General features: G+C 42.4%; 1 protein-coding gene across 3 annotated transcripts in view; it reads left to right on the forward strand.

The window, feature by feature from the left end:
* Positions 1 to 20,818, forward strand: part of FRAS1 (Fraser extracellular matrix complex subunit 1) — a 463,649-nt gene that overhangs the window by 282,808 nt on the left and 160,023 nt on the right. For all 3 annotated transcript variants that reach the window (XM_061192401.1, XM_061192399.1, XM_061192400.1), the window contains exons 21-26: positions 8,443 to 8,595; positions 8,826 to 8,972; positions 14,516 to 14,662; positions 17,288 to 17,428; positions 18,352 to 18,492; positions 19,999 to 20,139. In XM_061192401.1, the coding sequence (XP_061048384.1) occupies positions 8,443 to 8,595; positions 8,826 to 8,972; positions 14,516 to 14,662; positions 17,288 to 17,428; positions 18,352 to 18,492; positions 19,999 to 20,139 (870 nt within the window). The remainder of the gene's footprint in view (positions 1 to 8,442; positions 8,596 to 8,825; positions 8,973 to 14,515; positions 14,663 to 17,287; positions 17,429 to 18,351; positions 18,493 to 19,998; positions 20,140 to 20,818) is intronic.

A 20,818-nucleotide genomic window follows, 5' to 3' on the forward strand; every position in this document is an offset into this window, starting at 1 on the left:
TTTCCTCACAGCTGCAGGGTGACATATTAGAGGATATTGCTGCTGCTGAGTCAAAATATTAATTTTTTATGTATTTACATTTTTAGTATGTATGCATGCTGTGCATATTTAGAAAACAAATGGAATCTTCTGCTTGCTTAAAAACAAGAAGTGCATTTATTTCAGCTCAAGTCGATACTCCATTTCCAGGCTCCCTTATAATGTGTTCATTACTTTGTTTAAAGTGCTAATTCACCAGGTTTGTTAGCAAGCAGGCACATATACAAACAACTGGAAGCCCATCTGCCCTTCCCCCTCCACATGTTTATTATATACCAGTAATCTGAGACAGGCTACACCTAAATGTATCCTGGGTCTCTCTCCTCTCCTTGTCATCCTTAATGAGTCTTTTATTTAAAGACTCTTTACTATAACTGAAATAGTGCCAAATAAGGATTTACTTACTGAGTAGCTATGGGAGGACTCTGAGAGACGGGCTTCAGAATAGGCTCTGTTTTTAAGCAATTAATGGATACACGCTCACCATTTAGACATATTTGAGGTTAGCCTCCTTTTTTGATTACAGACAGGAAGGTCAGATGCAAATGCCTTCCTGCACAGATGGGGCTTTTATGATGGGCCGTTAATCCTTGCAGAGGCTGCCAGATTGGTGGGTTGGAAACTCAATTCCCCAATTTTAGTAACTGCGGTCCTGGTACAAATTAAGCAGTGACAGTATAAACTTCCTCTAGTGTATCCTGTGAACTCGTTCCAGACATCACCTGTGGGGAGGAATGGGCGTGGAAGGTGGGGTGAGGAGGATTACAGGAGAACTCACTCTGGTTTGTTGGCCTCTCTGAGAATACTGGCATTTTAGGGGCACCATTTCTGACAGTTGTGCTTCTACCAGTGTGGGTCCAGCAAGGATCTGAATCAGGATTTGTCAGAGGGTCACCACCTACCAAGAAGAATTCAAGACTTGCTTCCCAACCAGCTTAATTCTTCGAAACTATGCCCCTAGATTTTACTGTGCGTGAAGTGACCAGTGTCGTAGCAGTTCCCCAGGACACGTAGTCAGTCACCTCCTGCAGCGCCTGGAGATGGGCTCCTAACACCTCTTAATTATGTTTAGATTGTATAATTAATACATCTGGCTGGCCATGGGGAGATTTCTCTCTTCATTCTCTCAAACTGTACTGACAAGGCAGTTGTAAATTGCCACACACACAGCCAAGTAGTGCCCTGTTCCTCTTGGCCTGGAGTGGATCTTGAGAACCAAATGGAACAGTCCAGGTGAAGCTTCTCATGGGCCTCCAAATTCCCCACAATTTCCTAGTATTTTGACTCCAATATTTTTTTTCTTTCATTTAACAAATAGATAAGGGCTCCCTACTAGGTACTACTGATTTTGCCAAATTCTACTTTGTTCTGAATCTTAAAGGCGTTTTGGAAGCTGACAGTTTGTGGAAAGGTCTTCCCTGGTCGTGCCTGAAAGACAAACCACTGGTGTGTTGGTTTTCTTGCTCAGGGGACACCTGAGATCTCCATTCCTGGTCACAGAAGCCTTCGTATACTTACACTGTAGTATTCTTAGTTTTCCTAATATGCCTACTCTAGCATAAGCCTTTTGAAAACTGTTCAGCAGTGGATGTTATTAACAGAGAAAGGTCTTCTGTGGACATAATGGAAGGGGGAAGGGGACAGAAACATAGGGACTCCTCTCCTCTCCCCAGAAAAGTTCACATTGAAAGCTGCTGTGTGTCAGAGTTTTCTTGGATTGTTGGTTCTTTGCTGTGGTTTTAATGTCTTCTGCCATCACTAATTACCTTTCATACAACAATTTCTCTTTTAAACCTGTAATAATAACACAGAGACTTCAGTAGATAGACTGGTAAATGACACATAGACAAACCCATTTCCAATCGCCATGAGGCTAAATCCATACACTTTTTCATGACTTACAAGGTATTTCAAAATTAGCACAGCCAGGTCCTGAGTGGCTCTTTCGAATGTTCTTCAAGATCCAGCCATACTGAACTTTTTTCAGTTCCTTGAAGGCATCCTGTTCTGTTGCGCTTCTGGGTTTTTGCATGTTTTCCCTCTTCTTGGGACCTCTTCCAAGCTCTCTCACCCTGCCCATCTCCTCCAGCAGCTAACTCCCACTCAGTGTCTCTGTCTCAGCCTCCTCCAGGCAGCTTTACCTGCTTCCTGGACCGAGTTGGTACCCCGTCAGAGACTTCCATGGTCCCTGGGCTTACCTGGTTTGCATTTTACGAAAGTTTGCAATAGTCTCAAGGCAGTCCCGTGTCTAAGCGTCTGCCTTACACTCTCTTGTTGCTCATCCCACTGTGCCACCGTCTCTGTTGCCTCATGACAAAGGACTCAGTTTGGAGACAACTTTCTTTAAGTCAAGAAGCCCAGCCCAAGTCCACTTCACTGTTGGATTCTTGAATATTCCACTCAGCTACCTGCAACCTGTTCCACAGGAGGGGAGGGAAGAGGCAAATTGAATGGTCTCTCTGCTCCTTCTTCCTCTCCAGCTCGAAGGGTTTTTCTAGGCTGGGGTACAGAGGTGGAGAGTGTAGGGGTCGTATTGGTGGGGGAGGGCCTGGGTCTCCTAGCTCCAATTTCCACATTCAAGTTTGTTTTTTCTTCTATCTTTCACCTGTGCCCTGGGCTCTGTGAATTTGGTATCTGTGCTGGTCTGATTCTGCTAACTTTCTCTGGGAGCACATGGTAGCCCACACTCCCCGGTCCAATGCGGGATGATTGCGGTGGATGAGGAAAGAACTCACTGGTTGATATCTCAAATTATTATGAGATTACACAGATTTCATTCTTAAGTGTAATTATGTATCCAGGGTCCTTGTCCCCACCATACTGAAAGTTCTGTGAGTACAGTAGATATTTGAACAGTTTTGTTGTTTGAAAGAAAGATTTTTTAAATGGTCAGCCTCGCTTACAATAAAAGAAATCCAAATCAAAGCAACTATGTAACACCAATTTTCACCAACCAAATTAACCAAGATCGTTTTATTATTTTAAAATTTCCTTAAACAACAAGGTCTTACTGTATAGCACAGGAAACTATATTCAATATCCTGTGATAAACCACAGTGGAAAAGAATATGAAAAAGAATGTATATATATGTATAACTGAGTCATTTGCTCTGCAGCAGTAATTAACACAACATTGTAATTCAACTATACCGCAATAAAAAATAAATTTAAAAAAATTTCCTAGTGCAGGCAAAGTTACAATGAAACCGTCTCAAGAATGTATCTTGGATGTAACTGTTTTTAAAAATAAATTTATTTACTTATTTATTTACTTATTTATTTATTTATTTTTGGCTGCGTTGGGTCTTCGTTGCTGCGCGCGGGCTTTCTCTAGTTGCTGCAAGCGGCGGCTACTCTTCCTTGTGGTGTGTGGGCTTCTTATGGCGGTGGCTTCTCTTGTCGCAGAGCACGGGCTCTAGGTGCACAGGCTTCAGTAGTTGTGGCTTGCGAGCTCTAGAGCGCAGGCTCAGTAGTTGTGGTGCATGGGCTTAGTTGCTTCGTGGCATGTGAGATCTTCCCAGACCAGGGCTCGAACCCATGTCCCCTGCATTGGCAGGCAGATTGTTAACCACTGCACCACCAGGGAAGCCCGACATTGTCTTTTAGCAAATAATCTAAAATGCACAAGGGTCTTATCATGGCCTTCGTTATGAAAGTGGGCAAATTGGAAGTAAATGATCAAGTATAAGAAAAATGGTAAATTTTTATTTGTTTATTCAATGCTGGAACCCCTAAAATGATGTTTACGAAGAGTCCCTAATGACATGTGGAAATGCTGATGGTACTGAGTGAAAAAAACGTTATTATATGACAATATTTAATATAATCTCATCTATGTAAAAATCTACATATGGAAAATTGTATAGAAAAAGAACTAAGAGAAAAATATCCATGTTAGTAGTTATTTATTCTAAAAGGCCTACATGGGGGGATTTTTATGTTCATTTGTACTATGTAAAATTGTTTTTCATATTTTCTTCCATGGCTCACTTTGTAGTCAGAAAAATAAAACCATAAGCTCTGTGTTTTGAGCCCCCTCTCTGCGTAGAAGATCACAGTGGCCTCTGGGGCTTGAGCCTGAAGCTTGCCTACAGTTGGTGCCCAGGGAGACTGGCCACTTGTAGCCTGTCACAGCTGAGCAGCCTGCCCTCGGGAACGATGCTTTTCTGATTGTAAATCAGAACACTGAGATTAATCCTCAATCCCCATTGCTCTGATTTCTGGCTTCTTTCCCTGTACATCATAACTCATTTTGAGCTCTCCCAAGGAATTCTCTCCTGCAAAGAGATTTTGACTTCAAGCCTCTTAAGACAAAGGTGTTTCCTAGGTTTTAGGAATTTATTTTTCTTTTCTGGTTGGTTTAATAAAAATCAGTCAACCTTCAGATTGACTCCAGAGCAAGGTTTGAGAGCATATTGGTTTTGTGTGGTCTTCTGTTGGGGGCTTGTATAAGACAGAGTTGGGAAGAGAGGTTTGCAGGAATGTATTAACACAGGACCCACTCAGACTGTTGTTTTGGGGTCTATTCACAGGATTGGGTGTTCAGTATGAGTTTTTAAGCCATGGATAAATGAATAAGGAATAAATACAGGTAGCGAACAAAAAGAGTTGAACTTTGCAGACTCAAATAGTTACAGTCTTGTGTGTAATGTGAAACTAAACTAACTCGGATTAATGTGATGCTTTGGGCAACCTGCGGTTGATTGTTTTATATTTTCAGGTGTCATTTATTGATTTCTCCTTGCCTCTGGGTACTCGCTCCATCATGCAATGTGGTATGTCTGGTGATTGATCTGATGCCTCTTTTAAGGCTTAATATAGAGCCATGGAGAGAGACAGAGGCCTTGAGTGATTATGGAGCCTCCACAACTCCCTCTTTTGTTTTTTTATTGAAGTATAATTGACCTACAACACTATGTTAGTTTCTGGTACACGACATGGTGATTTGATATTTCTATACATGACAAAATGATCACCACGATAAGTCTAGTTACCATCTGTCACCATACAAAGTTGTTATACTATTATTGTCTGTATACCCATGCTGTAGATTTCATCCCCATGACTTATTTATTTTGTCACTGGAAGTTTGTACCTCTTATTCTCCCTCACTTATTTCACTCATCCCGCCCACCCTCTCCCTTCTGGCAACTGTCTGTTTGTTCTTTCCATCTATGACTCTGTTTCTGTTTTATGTTTGTTCATTTGTTTTGCTTTTTAGATTCCACATCTAAGTGAAATCATATGGTATTTGTCTTTCTCTATCTAACTTATTTCACTTAGCCTAATACCCTCAAGGTCCATCCCTGTTGTTGCAAATGGCAACATTTCATTCTTTCTATGGCTGAGTAATATTCCATTGGATATTTATACCACATCTTCTTTATCCATTCATCTACTGACGGACATTTAGGTTGCTTTCATATCTCAGCTTTTGTAAATAATGCTGCAGTGAAGATAAGGGTGTATATGTCTTTTCAATTTAGTGTTTTTGTTATCTTCAGAAAAATACCCAGAAGTGGAACTGCTGGATCATGTGGTATTTCTGTTTTTAATTTTTTGAGAAACTTCCATAATGTTTTCCACAGTGGCTGTACCAGTTCCCATTCTCTCTCTCTGTAACTCTTGAGCCCTTTCCACTGGCTTTTGGTAGCTGTATACCAAAAGGAGGCAAACAGCCATGTCTGGTTTAAGACCTCCAGAGAATGAGACTTAAGTTAGGAGGATAGAAGAAGTTAAGGGTTGTAAGGAATTTCTACACTTATCAGGCAGTCAGACGCAGAGGATGACCGAGAGGCGCACCAGGATAAAGCATGGTAAAAGGGGAAAGAATGTCAAAGAAGGCGGTGATCCGAAGTGTCATGTGTTGCACACCTTTCAGGTGGGTTAGGAATTAGAGGAGGCCATTACATTTGGTCATTAGAAGGTGGTCAGAGACCTTTTCAAGAGCAATACAACAGTTGAATTGTGGAGGTTGAAGGAAGATTAATGTGAAGTGAGAAGTTAGGGAGGCAAGGAAGTTGGGTGGTGAAGGAAAGAAAAGAGATGGGGTGGTTGTTGAGAAAAACTTTGGGGGGAGTAGGTAATGTGGAGCATGTTTGGAGGTTGAGGTCAAGGAGAATGAAGAGAGATGGGGGTAAAAGATGCACTAATGTTGCAGTAATGTTCAAATAATGTTGAAAATCGGATTAAAAAATGTGGGTGGAGGAATTAGCCATTTCATCCTGTGAGGGGAGATGAAATGAAATAAAGAGTTTGGCAGGAAAGAATCAAAGGTGTTCATGCTTGATGGGCTGAATCAAGTAGAAGGTGAAATAACTGGGGAGGATGTGGAAGGGTGGGCAGAGTGGGCTGGTGACCAGGGAAGAGTAGCAAGGGTTTCAAAGCTGCTGCCATGAGAGTGGGAAGGAGCATCCATAAACCAGCTCTAGGTGCCTTTAGAAGTAATTAATATACATCACACTCTTCATTTAAACAGCTTCTAGAGATCCCCATGATCAGACAAATCCATAAATATTTATTTATTGTACCCACAAAATATTCCAGAGATCTGCTTACTTTCTCTTCAAAGCATCCCCTTGGGGATTATTCTTTTTCATTCCTCTAATTGTACACTAGAGAAAGCCTCAGTTAGATGCAACTAGTTTTTAGACCACTGCACACCTGCGGATCTTGTTGACGCATGCCAGAGCCCCGCACTCTCTGTAAGCACTGGCTTTAAAGAGGAAGAGGCCAAGACTTTTCAAATAATGGAGCCTTGAATCAGTCCTGTTTCCTGGGTTTTCAATTCTAACCTGTACCCACTCATTAAGGTAATCATAAAACGGAGTTACCTCCATGTACTCCAGCAATTTCCAAAGTGCTCCTGGCACTGTGAGGAAAGCACAGGAAAAAGAAAACAAAAAGGTTGGCATTGTGTGGAAACCGTACACTAAATCAGGGGGAAATAGCCTCCTTATCAGATTTCTCTCAATACAGCCATCATTTCCTTTATAATTTACTGAAGGGCTATAATGGGGATTAATTTGCCTCTTAGGATATCAAGAATTGTTTCTAATATTGGCAAAAGGCTGCCTGTAATTTGAAACTCCTGAAGTTCAGAGAAAGGTCAGGGCCTGTTCACTTGTGTGCTGCTAAAAGAGGATTTTTGTGGAGGACACTCTGAGTTCAACTTCTGGAATGGCTACAGAGGTCTCAAAGGCTTCTCATGCGGATGAGTGGGTGCTGGGTATGGGACTGAGATCTCTTCTTTGGCAAAGAACACGTCTCAGATGATCAGCAATTAAGAAAGTGTATCACTGAGGGTATGGAGAGAAAGACCTGTTTTAACAGATTTCGGGGACAGGCGATCTGTTTTATTGACAAGGATTTTTTAGTCTAAATATCGCTAGAAATCACAAGCACTATCTACAAGACTTTGGGATGAAACAAGACCTATGTGGCCGCTGAATGGTGTTTTAGCAACTGCAAACAGTGCTTTGAATCCTACAGGGGAAGATGGACAGGACCTATAACCAGAAGTCTCTTCGCTTTTCCTAGGTCTTTACTCCTTTTTCATTTGGGGGGGTAATTCAGGATTTGTGGCTTTTCTTCCATCTTTGGGATGGAGGATGGTAAATGGGATTTGAAGCGTTATTACCACTTAAGGTAGGACAGAGGGCATTTTCACCTATATGGGGAGCTGAACACAACCAAGTTCTTTAATTAAAGGATGACTCTTACACAGGTGAGAACAAGAGACAGTGCTGGCCATCCCAGATAATTAGCCCTATAGATTTCATCACAACTGATACAACAGCTTCTGTGAACTATGTATCAGGTCATGAAAATGACTTTCCAACTGAGCTCTTTGTAACTTTACCTCTAGTTAAAGACTAAAATTTCCCCCCAATTCTATTATCAACCAACCTTAATCCCCGCCCCCCTCCCACCAATGCCTGAGACTGGTTTGCTGACTCTGGAAGGCCACGTTTGGGAGATGAGCCTCGTGGGGCCTCTGAGCACAGCTTAGGAGCTCTGTGAACGAGGGGCACACGGTACCCGAGTTCTGGGAGCTCTCGGGGGATATGCTGATATGATGAACTGTTTCTTTTATCTGATGGTTCTTTCTATACCCCTGGCAAGTATCTATCACATGCTGCCCTAGGACTTGAAGGTTGTTCAATCGGAAAGGGATGAAAACTCAGTTGCTGTGCTGGGCCTGGCCATTTGCTAAAAACCTCAAACACGCAATTTGTACGGGTCCCAAGCTTCTACTTTACTGATGTATACTGCCTTTGCACTACTCTCCAGCCATCTGTGCTGCAACAGTGGTAATTGCAATCCCTTTTACCCTTTGGTGTAGAAATGAGACGCTGTGTTCATAGCATCCGTGCCTTCTCTGTGCTCCCGTGTCCTCTCCAGACTGCCATCCTCTGTGCCAGCACTGTGCAGCTGACCTCTACAACACCGGGAGCACCTGCCTGAGGTGCCAGAATGCCCGGTACCTGCTGCTAGAAGATCTCTGTGTTCCCGATTGCCCTTCTGGATACTTCGCAGAGAGAGGAGCTTGTAAAAGTGAGTAAGTGCTGGACACAGGAGCTGGTGTGCCCCATGAGCTTCTCTTGGGCAATAGCTGAGAAGGCTTGAACTTCCCGAGAGAGAGAGAGGCAGGAAGCACGCTGTGGGGCAATAAACCAGACCAGCTAATTCTCTCTGCGCTGGGGCTTTTATTAACGGCTCTTGGGATGCTGCTTTGGAAGGGAATTTGGCTTCATAGGTTCTCTTTATGTCTCTTCCATCTGCAGAATGTCACTGCTCCTGCAGAACCTGCCAGGGCAGAGGACCCTTCTCCTGCTCCTCATGTGACACCGACCTTGTTCTGTCCCATCTTGGCACCTGCAGCGCTGCCTGCTTCCCAGGGCACTATCTCGATGACAACCACACTTGTCAGCGTAAGTTTTAAAAAATGAACTTTCTCCCCCTTCCTGCTCTTCTGGAGTCATTGAAGGAAACGGGGATTTTTTGCTTCCATATTATCACCTGTTAGCCTTTATTTTTAGAAGAGAAAGAAAATGAATCTATAAAGCATATGGATGCCATTAGCAGATTATAACTCAGATATGGGCCTAATTGGAAGTGCTGGACTAGGGATCTCCTCTGCAAGTGCCAGCTGTGTGATCTTGGGTCAGTCATTTAACCTCTCTGTTCTCTAGTTATCTCATTAAAATCATAAAATTGTTAGTCTAGTTTATTCCTGTGGTTTCTCTGAGTGATCCAATTCCAAGATCCTAAGCAGAGAGTGGAGCTTATTCTAGTATAAAGGCCTGAACCTCAGTGCTTCTCTGGGTTTAATTTGTTTTTGACATGTACTTGTTGAATACTGACAGTATGCAAGGCTTGATATGCTACAAAGTATTCAGTTTCTGCCCAAACAGTAGTTATTTTGTCTTGCATGAAAGTTACTTGTATAGATGTCTTAGTTCTCAAATAAGTTAAAATATGATTAATTACCTGAGTCATGCACAAACAGTTAGGATAAATTAGGGCAAGGGCAAATCTGGGTGGAAAAAAAATTAAGAAGTGATTCACAGATGAAAGAACAGTTTTGAAATAGGCTGAGGCAGCTTACTTTATTTCAATCAGTAAAGTGTCAGTTGCCAAAAAACTGTTATACTTTTCTCATTTTGAAAATGACAGTTAACAAACACAGTACTGATATTTCAATTTTCTGTCCTAGGAAGTACCATGTTGAAGAAACTATAGAGTAATGGTTAGGAGAGTGGGCTCTAGAATCAGGTAACTAAAGTTCAAATCCTAACTGCCACTTAACTAGCTTTGTGACCTTGAGCAGGTGAATTAATCACTAGGCCTCAGTTTCTTTTTTCTATAAAAGGGAGATTATAATAGTGCCTACCTCTAATGTTATTGCACTTAGCACAGACCCTAGCAGAGAATAAGCTCTCAGTATAGCTACGGTTGTTATCATCATCATCATCATCATCATGTGAAATGAGAGGCAAATCAAGCAGTAAAAGATATTTATATTTTATAGATCGAAAGATAGGTATTACTGTTAGTTTATGGAGATTCTTGCAAGAATTTGCATTTGAAATGAAGTTATATGGAACCCACCATTTTGCATCATCTATTGAGATACCAGAGATAAAAATCCCTTTTGGATCAATGAAAAGAGTTTTTTGGGTTTTTTTTTTACTTTTGTAACAAAAACTTTGCTTGGTATATATCAACTGTCTGCCGGAATCTGTAGATTCTGTAACACAAGAGACACTAATGAAACACTTGCATATTCTATTCAAGAGCAAAAGAGTGTTGGTGTAGAAGTAGTGACTTAGATTTATGAGGCTCTTCACTGCAGTGGAATCACAGAAATAAAAGTTCAAAAGAAAAACCAGAATCCCTTATATGGCTTATAGGTGGCAAAAATACGTTGCATTGAAATATTTCTCTTCTGGGAAGCTTCTGCTCTGCACAAATGCATTTGCTAGGCTACCATGTAAATAAATAAGATTTTATAGACTATTTCAGTTAAATTAAGCATCTTCTAACTTTAGTCCTTTGCTAAAGCTTAGGTTTCCTTCATCCAAAGACTGAGTAAGGTATGCCCCTAAGTTGGGCTATTTGAGTTTCTAATACATAAAAAAAATCCACAATGTCCCTTTTTTTTTTTTTTAATAAATTTTATTTATTTATTTATTTATTTATTTATTTATTTATGGCTGTGTTGGGTCTTCGTTTCTGTGCAAGGGCTTTCTCTTGTTGCGGCAAGCGGGGGCCACTCTTCATCGCGGTGCGCGGGCCTCTCACTATCGCGGCCTCTCTTGTTGCAGAGCACAGGCTCCAGACGCGCAGGCTCAGTAGTTGTGGCTCACGGGCCTAGTTGCTCCGCGGCATGTGGGATCTTCCCAGAGCAGGGCTCGAACCCGTGTCCCCTGCATTGGCAGGCAGATTCTCAACCACTGCGCCACCAGGGAAGCCCCATAATGTCCCTTTCTAATGCTCATCGTTATAGACAGTTATAGGCCTGACAATTTTAGGAATTGTGCAGTAAAGGGCTTTTAAGGAAATATAATCAATATTAAGGGAGGCATTAATAACCATATTATAAAAGAAAGTAAGAGCTTCAGAGCTGTCTAAATTCTGATTACAGAAACCTTTAGAAATTGCGTACTGAGCTCTAACATTTCAGGATAACCAGTTGAGAAGGAACTTTAAAGAAGAGATGATAAATGAGGTTCTCCAGCGCACCTGAGCCAACCTCGCACCCAGGGCAGAGATTCCCTCTCACCCCCTCACAGGCTGCTACAGATGAGGAAGGAAGCCAGGTGCATCGGTGGGGATGAGGGCTGTTTCTCATCAGCCCTAGAGCTTCCTTCTGGAGCAGTGTAGAATGGCTCCTCCCTCATTCACAGGATTCCCTTCCAAAGTCTGCCATGAGCTTGGACTTCTCTGCTCTGAGCAGGGCTGGGGTCAGGGGAGTATTGAGCAGAAAGGGAGGACCGTCTCCGAGGTACAGTAGGAAACAGGGAGGGAGAATGGGCTTCATAGGCTGTGCGGTTCCTTCCTCCTCAGTGAACGACAGTTAAAGTATCACTACATCTCTGCTTCCCTCACTGCTTTCTGGTCCCCTCGGCCCCTTCTTCACTGTCCTCTTAGCACTTTCCATGGGGTCACTGACCTCAGAGAGCTGCACCTGCTACTCCAGACGTTGTCACACCAACGTGACTGCAGGAAGACTGATACCCTCTGATCTGAATATCGTAAGAGGGAGAAAAGGCTCTTCACCCACACTCGTCTGAACGGGGAAGCTAGAACCCAAGGGGTTTGGTTATATGCAGAACTACTTTGAGTGAGACAGGGTCACTTGGGGATTTTGCCTTGGAGACGGCTGAGGGGTTCGATTAAAGAGGAAGAAGCGTTTGAAGAGAAATGATGGAAGCCCCCTGCTTCTTAGTGTGACGCCACTGCATCCCTCCAAATCCTCCATATAGTCTTTTAACATTTCCAGATGCTCGGCGGGACCCCATTTCTTTTGGGAGTCAGTGAAGGAGCTGAGTTACGCTTTGGGAATGAGAGACTTCATAGAAGGATTCAAGAACACGGAGGCAGACAGAAGCTTGAGGAAGTAAACTGCAAGAAACTCTCAGCTGTCAGTACAGGGGCCTTGTTTTGCAGCTCCATGTCCAGCAGGGCGTCCAGCTGACATTGAGGTTACATGAAGGCTCTTCAGTTTAAGATTGTGTTTGTTTCTTTAGTAACCATATCAACTTTTAGTAAGCTTTTAATCCACTAAGATTCTTAGATCATTTTTTATAATAATGCTTTCTAAACAGGCCTTCTGTCCCCTCTGTTTGTACAATTGATTGTAGAACATAAATGCAGGACTTTACTTACAGTTTAGCTTATTTCGTCCGATTACTTTTAGTTTATTGATACAATGGGTCAAAATAAGTTTGAGTTTTTCTTTCAGCTGGTAGAACTTAACTATGTGTGTATCCTATGTAAGTGTATGTGGCATATTTAAATATCATTAGCATAATTTCTTTGTTTTCATTAAAGTAATTAATAAAAATATTGGCCAACTAGGAAATTAAGACTTCATCATAATACTCTACTAAAGACATTCATTTCCAATTACAAAGATTTACTGACAACTTTCTGAGTATGTACTTCAACCATCTTCAAATCCACTTGCAGCTGGTAGACCCCACTTCATTTTTGTATTCACAAGTTTATATTTAGGGTTTTTGTCAAACCCTTTGGCAAAATTAAGATACAACGTGTGTAGAAATCCTACCTCCCAAAAGGATAAAAGTTTAGTCTCATATAAGTTTCTAACAATAAAAATATTTTTTTCTAATATTTTCAAACTGTTTGAAAATCCTGTCTAGAATTTTCCTAGGACCTTTAATTACAAGTCTACATATTCTAACAAATATTTTATACCAGTGGCTTTTCTTGTAGGTGAAACAAAAGGGGTTTCTTTTTATTTTAGAGGGAGGTCATTTTTCTGCACTGTGCCACACACTTTGATATCCTTTAGCACTAAAACTCACATGATCACTCTCTAGACTTTTCCTCTGACACATGCTGAGAGAAGATTTTAGAGTGAGGCAGAGATGCTAGTGCTTGAGTATATATTATTACAATATCTGGCTTCTTTCACTTATGTTGCAAATATTTATTGAACACCAACAAAATTACAGGTAACCAGCTAGGTGCTGGGGACTATTGCAAGGAACAACAGAAACCTAGTCTTTGCTTTCATGAAGCTTACAGCTGTAAAGGATACAGATGGTAAATAATCGCTGAAATTCAACATTTTTATGTATGGCATGAATGAAAGGTATAAGAACAGTACCTGGGAGACCTGTTCTAGACTGGAGAGTCAGGGAAGGCCTTCTTGAAGAAGAGACTGAAGAATGAGTAAGAGTTAAAGACAAGAGACTTGGAGATTATATTGAGAGGATTCAAATATGTGTATTATGATTTCTAGGTAGAAAGAATGGAGGGAATGATGGAGAAGCAACATTTACAGAAATGATGGCTGGAATTTTTCCAGGACTGAAGAAGGATATGAGTTCATAGATGAAAGTGTCCTCTGACACCTGAGAAGTATGAATTAAAAAATCACTCTTACAGATACATGGAAAATAGAATGCAAGGGAGTCAAACCAATTAGGAGGCTATGATAGTGGTCTAGGAGGAGATGATGATGGCTTGGACGTATTGGCATTTGTAGATATGGAGAAAAACAAAAAGTTCTGGGAATTATATAGGAGAGTTCAAACAAATAAGATCCAGTAAGTAATTGAATTAGGAGTGAGAGAAAGGGAGGTGCCAGGAGAGACTCTAAGGTTTCTAGCATGAACAACTGAGTTGATGGAGAAATGCTAGCTGTTGAATCAGGCAGAGGTGGAAGCATGACCAGACTTGGAGATCATCCCTGAATGCCTAAATTAAGTGACTGCTAAGAATTACAACTGAGCAAGTCAGTAAGCCGGGTGACCTTAAAGTCCTTCGTATCTTAAAATATGGGATTTCCTGAGCTCCAGAATAAGTTGATGCCTAATTTTAATCTTGGTATCACACAAAAATCTGAATCTACATCATAAACTATAGGGGGCTTGATTTCTTAAGAAGCAAGGGTCCAATGACACTCTGGACTATTATTCCAGAGATCTTGGAATAAGTATAAATTAATCCTGTTGCTGAGTCACAGGGCAGTTTGGATGTGGGATTTCTGTTCTTGGGTTTATAATTTATCTTCTCTGGAAAATAAAATTACCCTTTTTGATTTTGGAAAATAAGATTAACATTTTCTGTTTCTGTTGATCGCAAGGTAGAGTTCTGAGCCGTGATTAAAAAACAGGTTGGAGCGAGGCTCTGTTCCTTTGCAGCATCTGTCTAGGTTTGATCAGTGCTTCAGTATTTGCAGTTGTAATCATCTGGTCATTTTCTTTCCCTATCTGCTTAGCATGCGACGCACATTGCGGAAGCTGTGATTCACAGGCCAGCTGTACCTCCTGCCGAGATCCAAACAAGGTCCTCCTCTTTGGAGACTGTCAGCATGAGAGCTGTGCCCCACAGTACTATCTTGACTTCTCCACCAAGACATGCAAAGGTAAAGCTTTTCCAGAATTGCACGAGTCTTCTACTTGGCGATGCCCCTTTGCTAGAGAAGTCCGCTCCCACATTGGGAAAATGCTGTCATCAGATGTTTAGACTTTCTCTGATGGAAAGTCATTATGTATGTATGTATGTATGTATGTATTAAGCAAATATTTTTGACTATCTACCATGTACTAGATGTTATTCCAGGTCTTATTAACTAGACCAGAGGTGGCAAACTGGCAACCCTCAGGTTGTATTTAATCCAAGACAGGGGTTTGTGGTTTTCTTTTTTGTTTTTTTTTTGATCCACTGAATTTAACAGCATTTTAAAATTTTTAATTCTTTGCCTTTTAAAAATCAGAAGACTTCACATACAAAAATTGAGATTTTCAGTTTCTTTTGAAAAAGAAGGTTTGGCAGTACTGGATTTGCATTCCCACAGTGCAGCGGTAGGTTGATGAGTGGCTGTCATCTCTGTTGGGTGGAACATGATCTCCTAAGGGTGCCACGGTGCCCACCATTCCCTGTCCTATCACACCAGGCCTATTTCAAAGATTTCCGTTGCCTTCCTGGGCCCTGTAGGCATTTGCATTTACAACTCTAGACTGCCAGACTCTAAGCTTAATGAGGACAGGAGTTGTGTCTGATTTGTTCATCTCTTGCTTAACATACTTTAATGAGTGAAGACACAGCCCCCGTCCTCCAGGAGTTTATAAGCAAGCATTGTCAAAAACCGAGTACTACCTTTTACCTTGTTTTCCAGTGTTTAACATTATTGGAGCTTATGCTCTTCAAATGGTAGCACTCAGCAAGAGAGAAGACAGACTTAAAGGATGGATTTCCCTTGCTCCTGTTCCATTTCCCTTCTCCGTTCCTCCATTCCACATTCCCACCCACCCACCCACCCCTCCAACCTTTCCAATTCTGCCAGAGAAGCTAGGGCTCAGATATGGAGGTCAAACATCTGTCAAGTAAACTTGGGATGCTTTAAGGTTTTGCAAAACTGCATACTTTCCATTCCAAGAAATTCTACTTGGTTGTTAACTGAGGCGGTCTGCTGTGCACAAGACCACAGAACCTTTTCTAGTTTTTCCCTTCTAACCAGTGGTTGTCAGTCTGTGGTGAAAAATAAGATTATCACAAATCCTCCCTGTTGTAAGTGATTTCATAACGATGCTGGCAGTTTTCAAGGCTCTGTTTTAGTCATTTTCCCTCAGGACTGATTCAGTCAAATAAATGAGTGAGATTAACTTTATAAATCTTCTTGGAAGCACGTGTACCATCGTGCACATTTACCTGCTTCTTTGGGACTTAGAAATACTGCATCAAAGAAGAGAGAAAGGTGACTAATGAGAGGTTTCCCCAGCTTCTTAGAGAAGAGGGACGGTGGGGTGAGGCAGCGCCGAGTGGAGATACGTTCTCCAAGGAAACCAGTTCAGCAGCAAACATTTATTAAACTGCTGTGTGCCAGGCACTGTGCTGAGTTCCTTAAATTCATTATTCCATTTAATCTTCACAGCAGCCTTATGAAATAGGTGCTATTCTCATCCCTGTTTTACAGATAAGGAAACTGAGGCTCAAAAAGCTTAAGGAAAGTGTGCAAGACATGCAGATAAAAAGTGCCAAAGCCATGACTTGAATACAGATTTACCTGACTTCAAAAACAAGTACTTAATCCTGCTATTTTGTCCCGTCTTCCATGCACGAAGGACTTACCTTACCAGCTAGAACTCTGCATTTTATGACTGCATCCAAATTGCCTGGGCCATCAAAAACAACAGCCACAAGAACTAGCATAATCACAGTGACAAAAACAATAGCCGCACAGCACCCTGTCTTCCTGGGCCTGACTCCGTAGTTCTGATGTTGAACCTGATGATCTGTATTTCTAACCACCCCCCTGAATTACTTGGGTGCACATCTAAGGCTGGGAGCCCCTAGAACATAAGCTTCTTGAGGGCAGGGTCTACACCCGCCACACGAGGTTCAGGGCTATACATCCTGTCAGTGAATGAACATGTAAAGGAGTCAGCTCTGCTCTAAATGCGATCTGTTATTTCAGGAACACCTTTCTTTCTGGACAGTTCTTTTACACCCCTTGTAAGTCTGATGTCATTGGTTCTTTCTCTTGTGCTGGTCAACGCCTGATTTTTGAGAGGAAGAGAGTCACGTGGCTCGTGTCAGTGGAGAGAGCAGATGCATTCTTCGTTCAGTCTCTGACATCCTTTACCTATTGGCATTTGGAGGAGGTCAGATTAGGTTTGTGGGAGCAAATAGGCCACTCCCTGGAGGAGGCTTTGCATGGAGATGCTGTGGCTCCGGGGATAAAGAACTCTGGGACCCGTATGGAATAAGATCCAGTTGATCTGGCTTCTCAGCAGCCCCGCTGACAAGCAGCCTCTGCACCAGCGTGGAGCGGTCCTTGTACGCGCCATGTCTAACGTAATTAGGAAACACTCAACCTCAGAGAGGCGTTCAGGCTACTACAAGCAGAGCCTCGTTAGAGCTCACCTATCTGACATCTCTCATGCTGTCCTCACTCACCCCATGCAGCTGCAGCCAGTGTCCTCATAAATTAGTCACTGGGACTGAGGGTGGACAGAAAGGAAGCTGATCGAAGGAACTTTCTTTCTAGAGTGTGATTGGAGTTGCAATGCGTGTCGCGGGCCTCTGAGGACAGACTGCCTGCAGTGCATGGATGGCTATGTTCTCCAGGACGGGGCCTGTGTGGAGCAGTGCTCACCGTCATTTTACCGGGACCTGGGCCTCTGCAAGAGTAAGTGTCTGGAGCCCTTGCTCTGTGCTCATCCAAGCTTCCGCCCCCTCTGTATTTTACTGTTCTGAGAAGGAGCCTGTGGCCAGTTTCCTCTCTGGCTTTTTATCCAGTTTCTTGTTTCTTTCCTAAGAGCTTTTCTTTGTTCTAATGCAAATGTCCGCTCTTTCCTTCTCCCATGCCCCAGTACAACATTTGCTAAATTTGAAATCCACATGGGAATCTTGGAGGTATATGGCCACACAAACAGATATGGTTTGACCATTAGTTCTGGATTTCCTTAAAACTTGAACGGTCCTGTGCTCCAGATGGAGAGGTCTGCACGCTCTGGTCATTTGAGCACATGGAAAAAGTGTCTTATCCCACCATCTGCCCTCCCACGACCCTCCCAATACCATATGTCTAACCGTCGCCTTTCTCTGCCTCAGTACCCCCTTCAGCCTCAATTTAACGCCGCAAAATCTTCACAGCCTGGAATGCCCACCCAAAGTGCACAGGCAGCATTCCTGGGAGCATCCTTGGGTGATACCCTGAGAACCGACCAGGTTAGCCAGGAAAGACTGACACTTCAGTGAAGCAGTGCGGGGAGCCGAGGACTAGTTAATAATAATGATAATGGCTGATATCTGTCAATTTATCGTTTGCATAGTATTTTTCATTATGTAATTTGATCTTTATCCAAGGAGCTGGGTGGGGCAGTGTGTTCTCTGCATTTTATAGGAGAGAATGCTGAGGCTCAGAGATGTGGAGTGACTAGTGCCAAGTCACCCAGCTGGTAAGCGCGGCGGTCACAATTGGCAGGCTGGCTCCTTGACTCCCAGTCTGCTGCTTTGCTCAGCACACCAGGTTGTACTGCCTCATCACGAGGGCCCGGAGCCCCTTGGAAAGCCATGCACATTCCTGTTGACTTGACTTGTGTCTTCCAGGCTGTGACAGCCACTGTCTCCAGTGCCAAGGTCCCCATGAGTGCACCCGCTGTGAAGGCCCATTTCTCCTCTTGGAAGCCCAGTGTGTCCAGGAATGTGGGAAGGGGAACTTTGCAGATCATTCAAACCGCAAATGCACAGGTAACTTGGAGACTGTGCTGTGTTCTCTGGAAAGAAGTGAGGGCAGCAAGGAAGTCAGGTGTGCTGATTCTCAGGTAACCAAGGAGAATCTGAATTAGGAACAGAATGAAAACCCAGGGAGTTTGGCCTAAGTAATCGATGGCTTCTCGTGCACATCTGTCAATGGCTGGCTAAATAGAATATGGAAGTGCAGGCCAATAATTCTCTTGCACAAATCAATATTGTCCCTAAAGGTCTGTATGGAAACAAAGCCAATATTTCATGGAATGTAAAGCTTATATTGAACTGAGGTGTGGTGTCCATTAAGAGTGTGTCAGCCCTATTGGCACGGGCCCAGGGTTTTCAGTGCGTAGACTAAATTACCAGTGACCCTGATATTGCCATAATATCCTTGAGGAGTAGGATTTCTGGGGACAATTTAGTGAGACACATTGATCTTTTGTTATTAAACTGAAGTTAAACCCGAAGTCTTAATCTCCTTGTCCATTGAGTTATTCACAAGAGCTTCCTCAGTTTGTTCTCATCATTTCCATCAAAACTTGGTACTGTGTGCCCCACTTTAAAGAATACCTGATATTTAATAATAATGCCATTACCTAGGCATGGCATTTTATATTTCCCCAAATTTCCTTCATCTGCATTATCTCATTTAACATTCACAATGACTTGGTAAAATATGGCAGACACTATGAATCCTGTTTTACAAATGAAAAAAAAGAAAGAGCATTAAGAGTGTTAACCAGGGTAACATAAAGTCAGATATTAAACTCAGATTTTCTGATTCTAATTCAGGACCCTTTAAACTATCCTGTGCCACCTCTCTATAACAGCATCTCAACTGAGGAAGCAGAATAATTAGGCAGTAAACACTTGATTTATAGAAGCTTATTAACTTGATTCAAAGAAATAATCTATGGTCTTTTAAATAGCTTGCTCTCCACATGCATTTAAAATAATAATAATAAAAATAAGAATAGCAGTGATAGTAGTACATTTGAGTCCTTTCGTGTGCCCGATACTGTGCTAGTCACTTCGCGTTATATATAGCCCGTGTAATCCAACCAACGGTCATTGCATTAGGCGCTATTACTATCCCCATTTTTAAGATGAGAAAATTGCACCACAGACTGTTAAACAAGTTGCCCGAATTCAGCAGCCGTTAAGTGGTAGAAGAGGAACAGTACCCGACAGGGCTTATGCTCTTAATCCCTATAAACTGCCTCCCTTGCAAGTCAGTATTGTTAACTTCTTAAACAATCCATTTATGTGCAACATGTTCAGGTCATAGTGTGGAAAGCAAGGGTGCTCCTTCCTGTTCACTTTCCTTTGCAGGGTAGGAAATGTCATTTCTGTGAAATTCTGCAGGAAACTGTGGGAATTCTCTCTTGCTACAGCTGGGGGTCCTATGTTGCTGTGCTCCCACTCTTCATTTCTTTATCACTGGTGGCCCCCTCTGGGTGCCTGTGCCGTTGTCCTGCCTCATTCAGTGTGTCCTCTCTCCGATAGCCTGCCCCCGGGGGTGCTTGCAGTGCAGCCAGAGAGACCGGTGTCACCTCTGTGACCATGGGTTCCTTCTGAAGAGTGGCCTTTGTGTCTCCAACTGTGTTCCCGGCTTCCCTGCCCACTCCTCTAATGAAACATGTGCTGGTAAGTGCTTCCCCTCCGATGCTCTGGTGAAGTCACCTGTAATTTCTCCACGCGGAGGCTGAGTTTGCAGATACCGTTGGCTCGTGTGGTATAAAATGCAGGCTTTCCATTCTCGGAAAACCCCTGGTGCTGCTATGGAATAAGGGACTGTTTATAGAACATGGAAAATTGGGAAAATTCAACTTCCAAGATCTTTGGAAGGGAAAAAGGAGCCATCTGTGCTTTAAAAGTCACAGCTATCAGATCAGAAATTCGGCATAAAACTTAGCTGTGTTCCTGAACTACCGCCACGTTATAGAAAATTATACTTACAGATATAATTTATTATATTTATATAAACATGTAGAGCTGTTATGCCAGGGTGCAATGATGCATCCTTTGTGCACACACTGGAGATAAATGATAAGTAATTAATGAATGGTGTGAGGAGCTTGCCCCATTAGGTTCACATGTTGGAAGTGGATGGATTTCAAGCCACTCTGCTTGCCACTAAGAATTAGGTAACACGTTAAGGAATGGAGCTCGTCTTGTCCAACACATCCATGGACACTTTAGCTTAAACAACAAAGAGAAACAAATTTAAATTCAGGCTTAATTTTGAACCCCAGAACTTTTACAGGTGAATGAGGATTGGGAGTTATATTATAGCTGAGCATTTCTTGGCTTCTGAGTGTCCTTC

The sequence above is a fragment of the Eubalaena glacialis genome, chromosome 5, assembly GCF_028564815.1.
Source record: "Eubalaena glacialis isolate mEubGla1 chromosome 5, mEubGla1.1.hap2.+ XY, whole genome shotgun sequence".
Taxonomy (NCBI): domain Eukaryota; kingdom Metazoa; phylum Chordata; class Mammalia; order Artiodactyla; family Balaenidae; genus Eubalaena; species Eubalaena glacialis.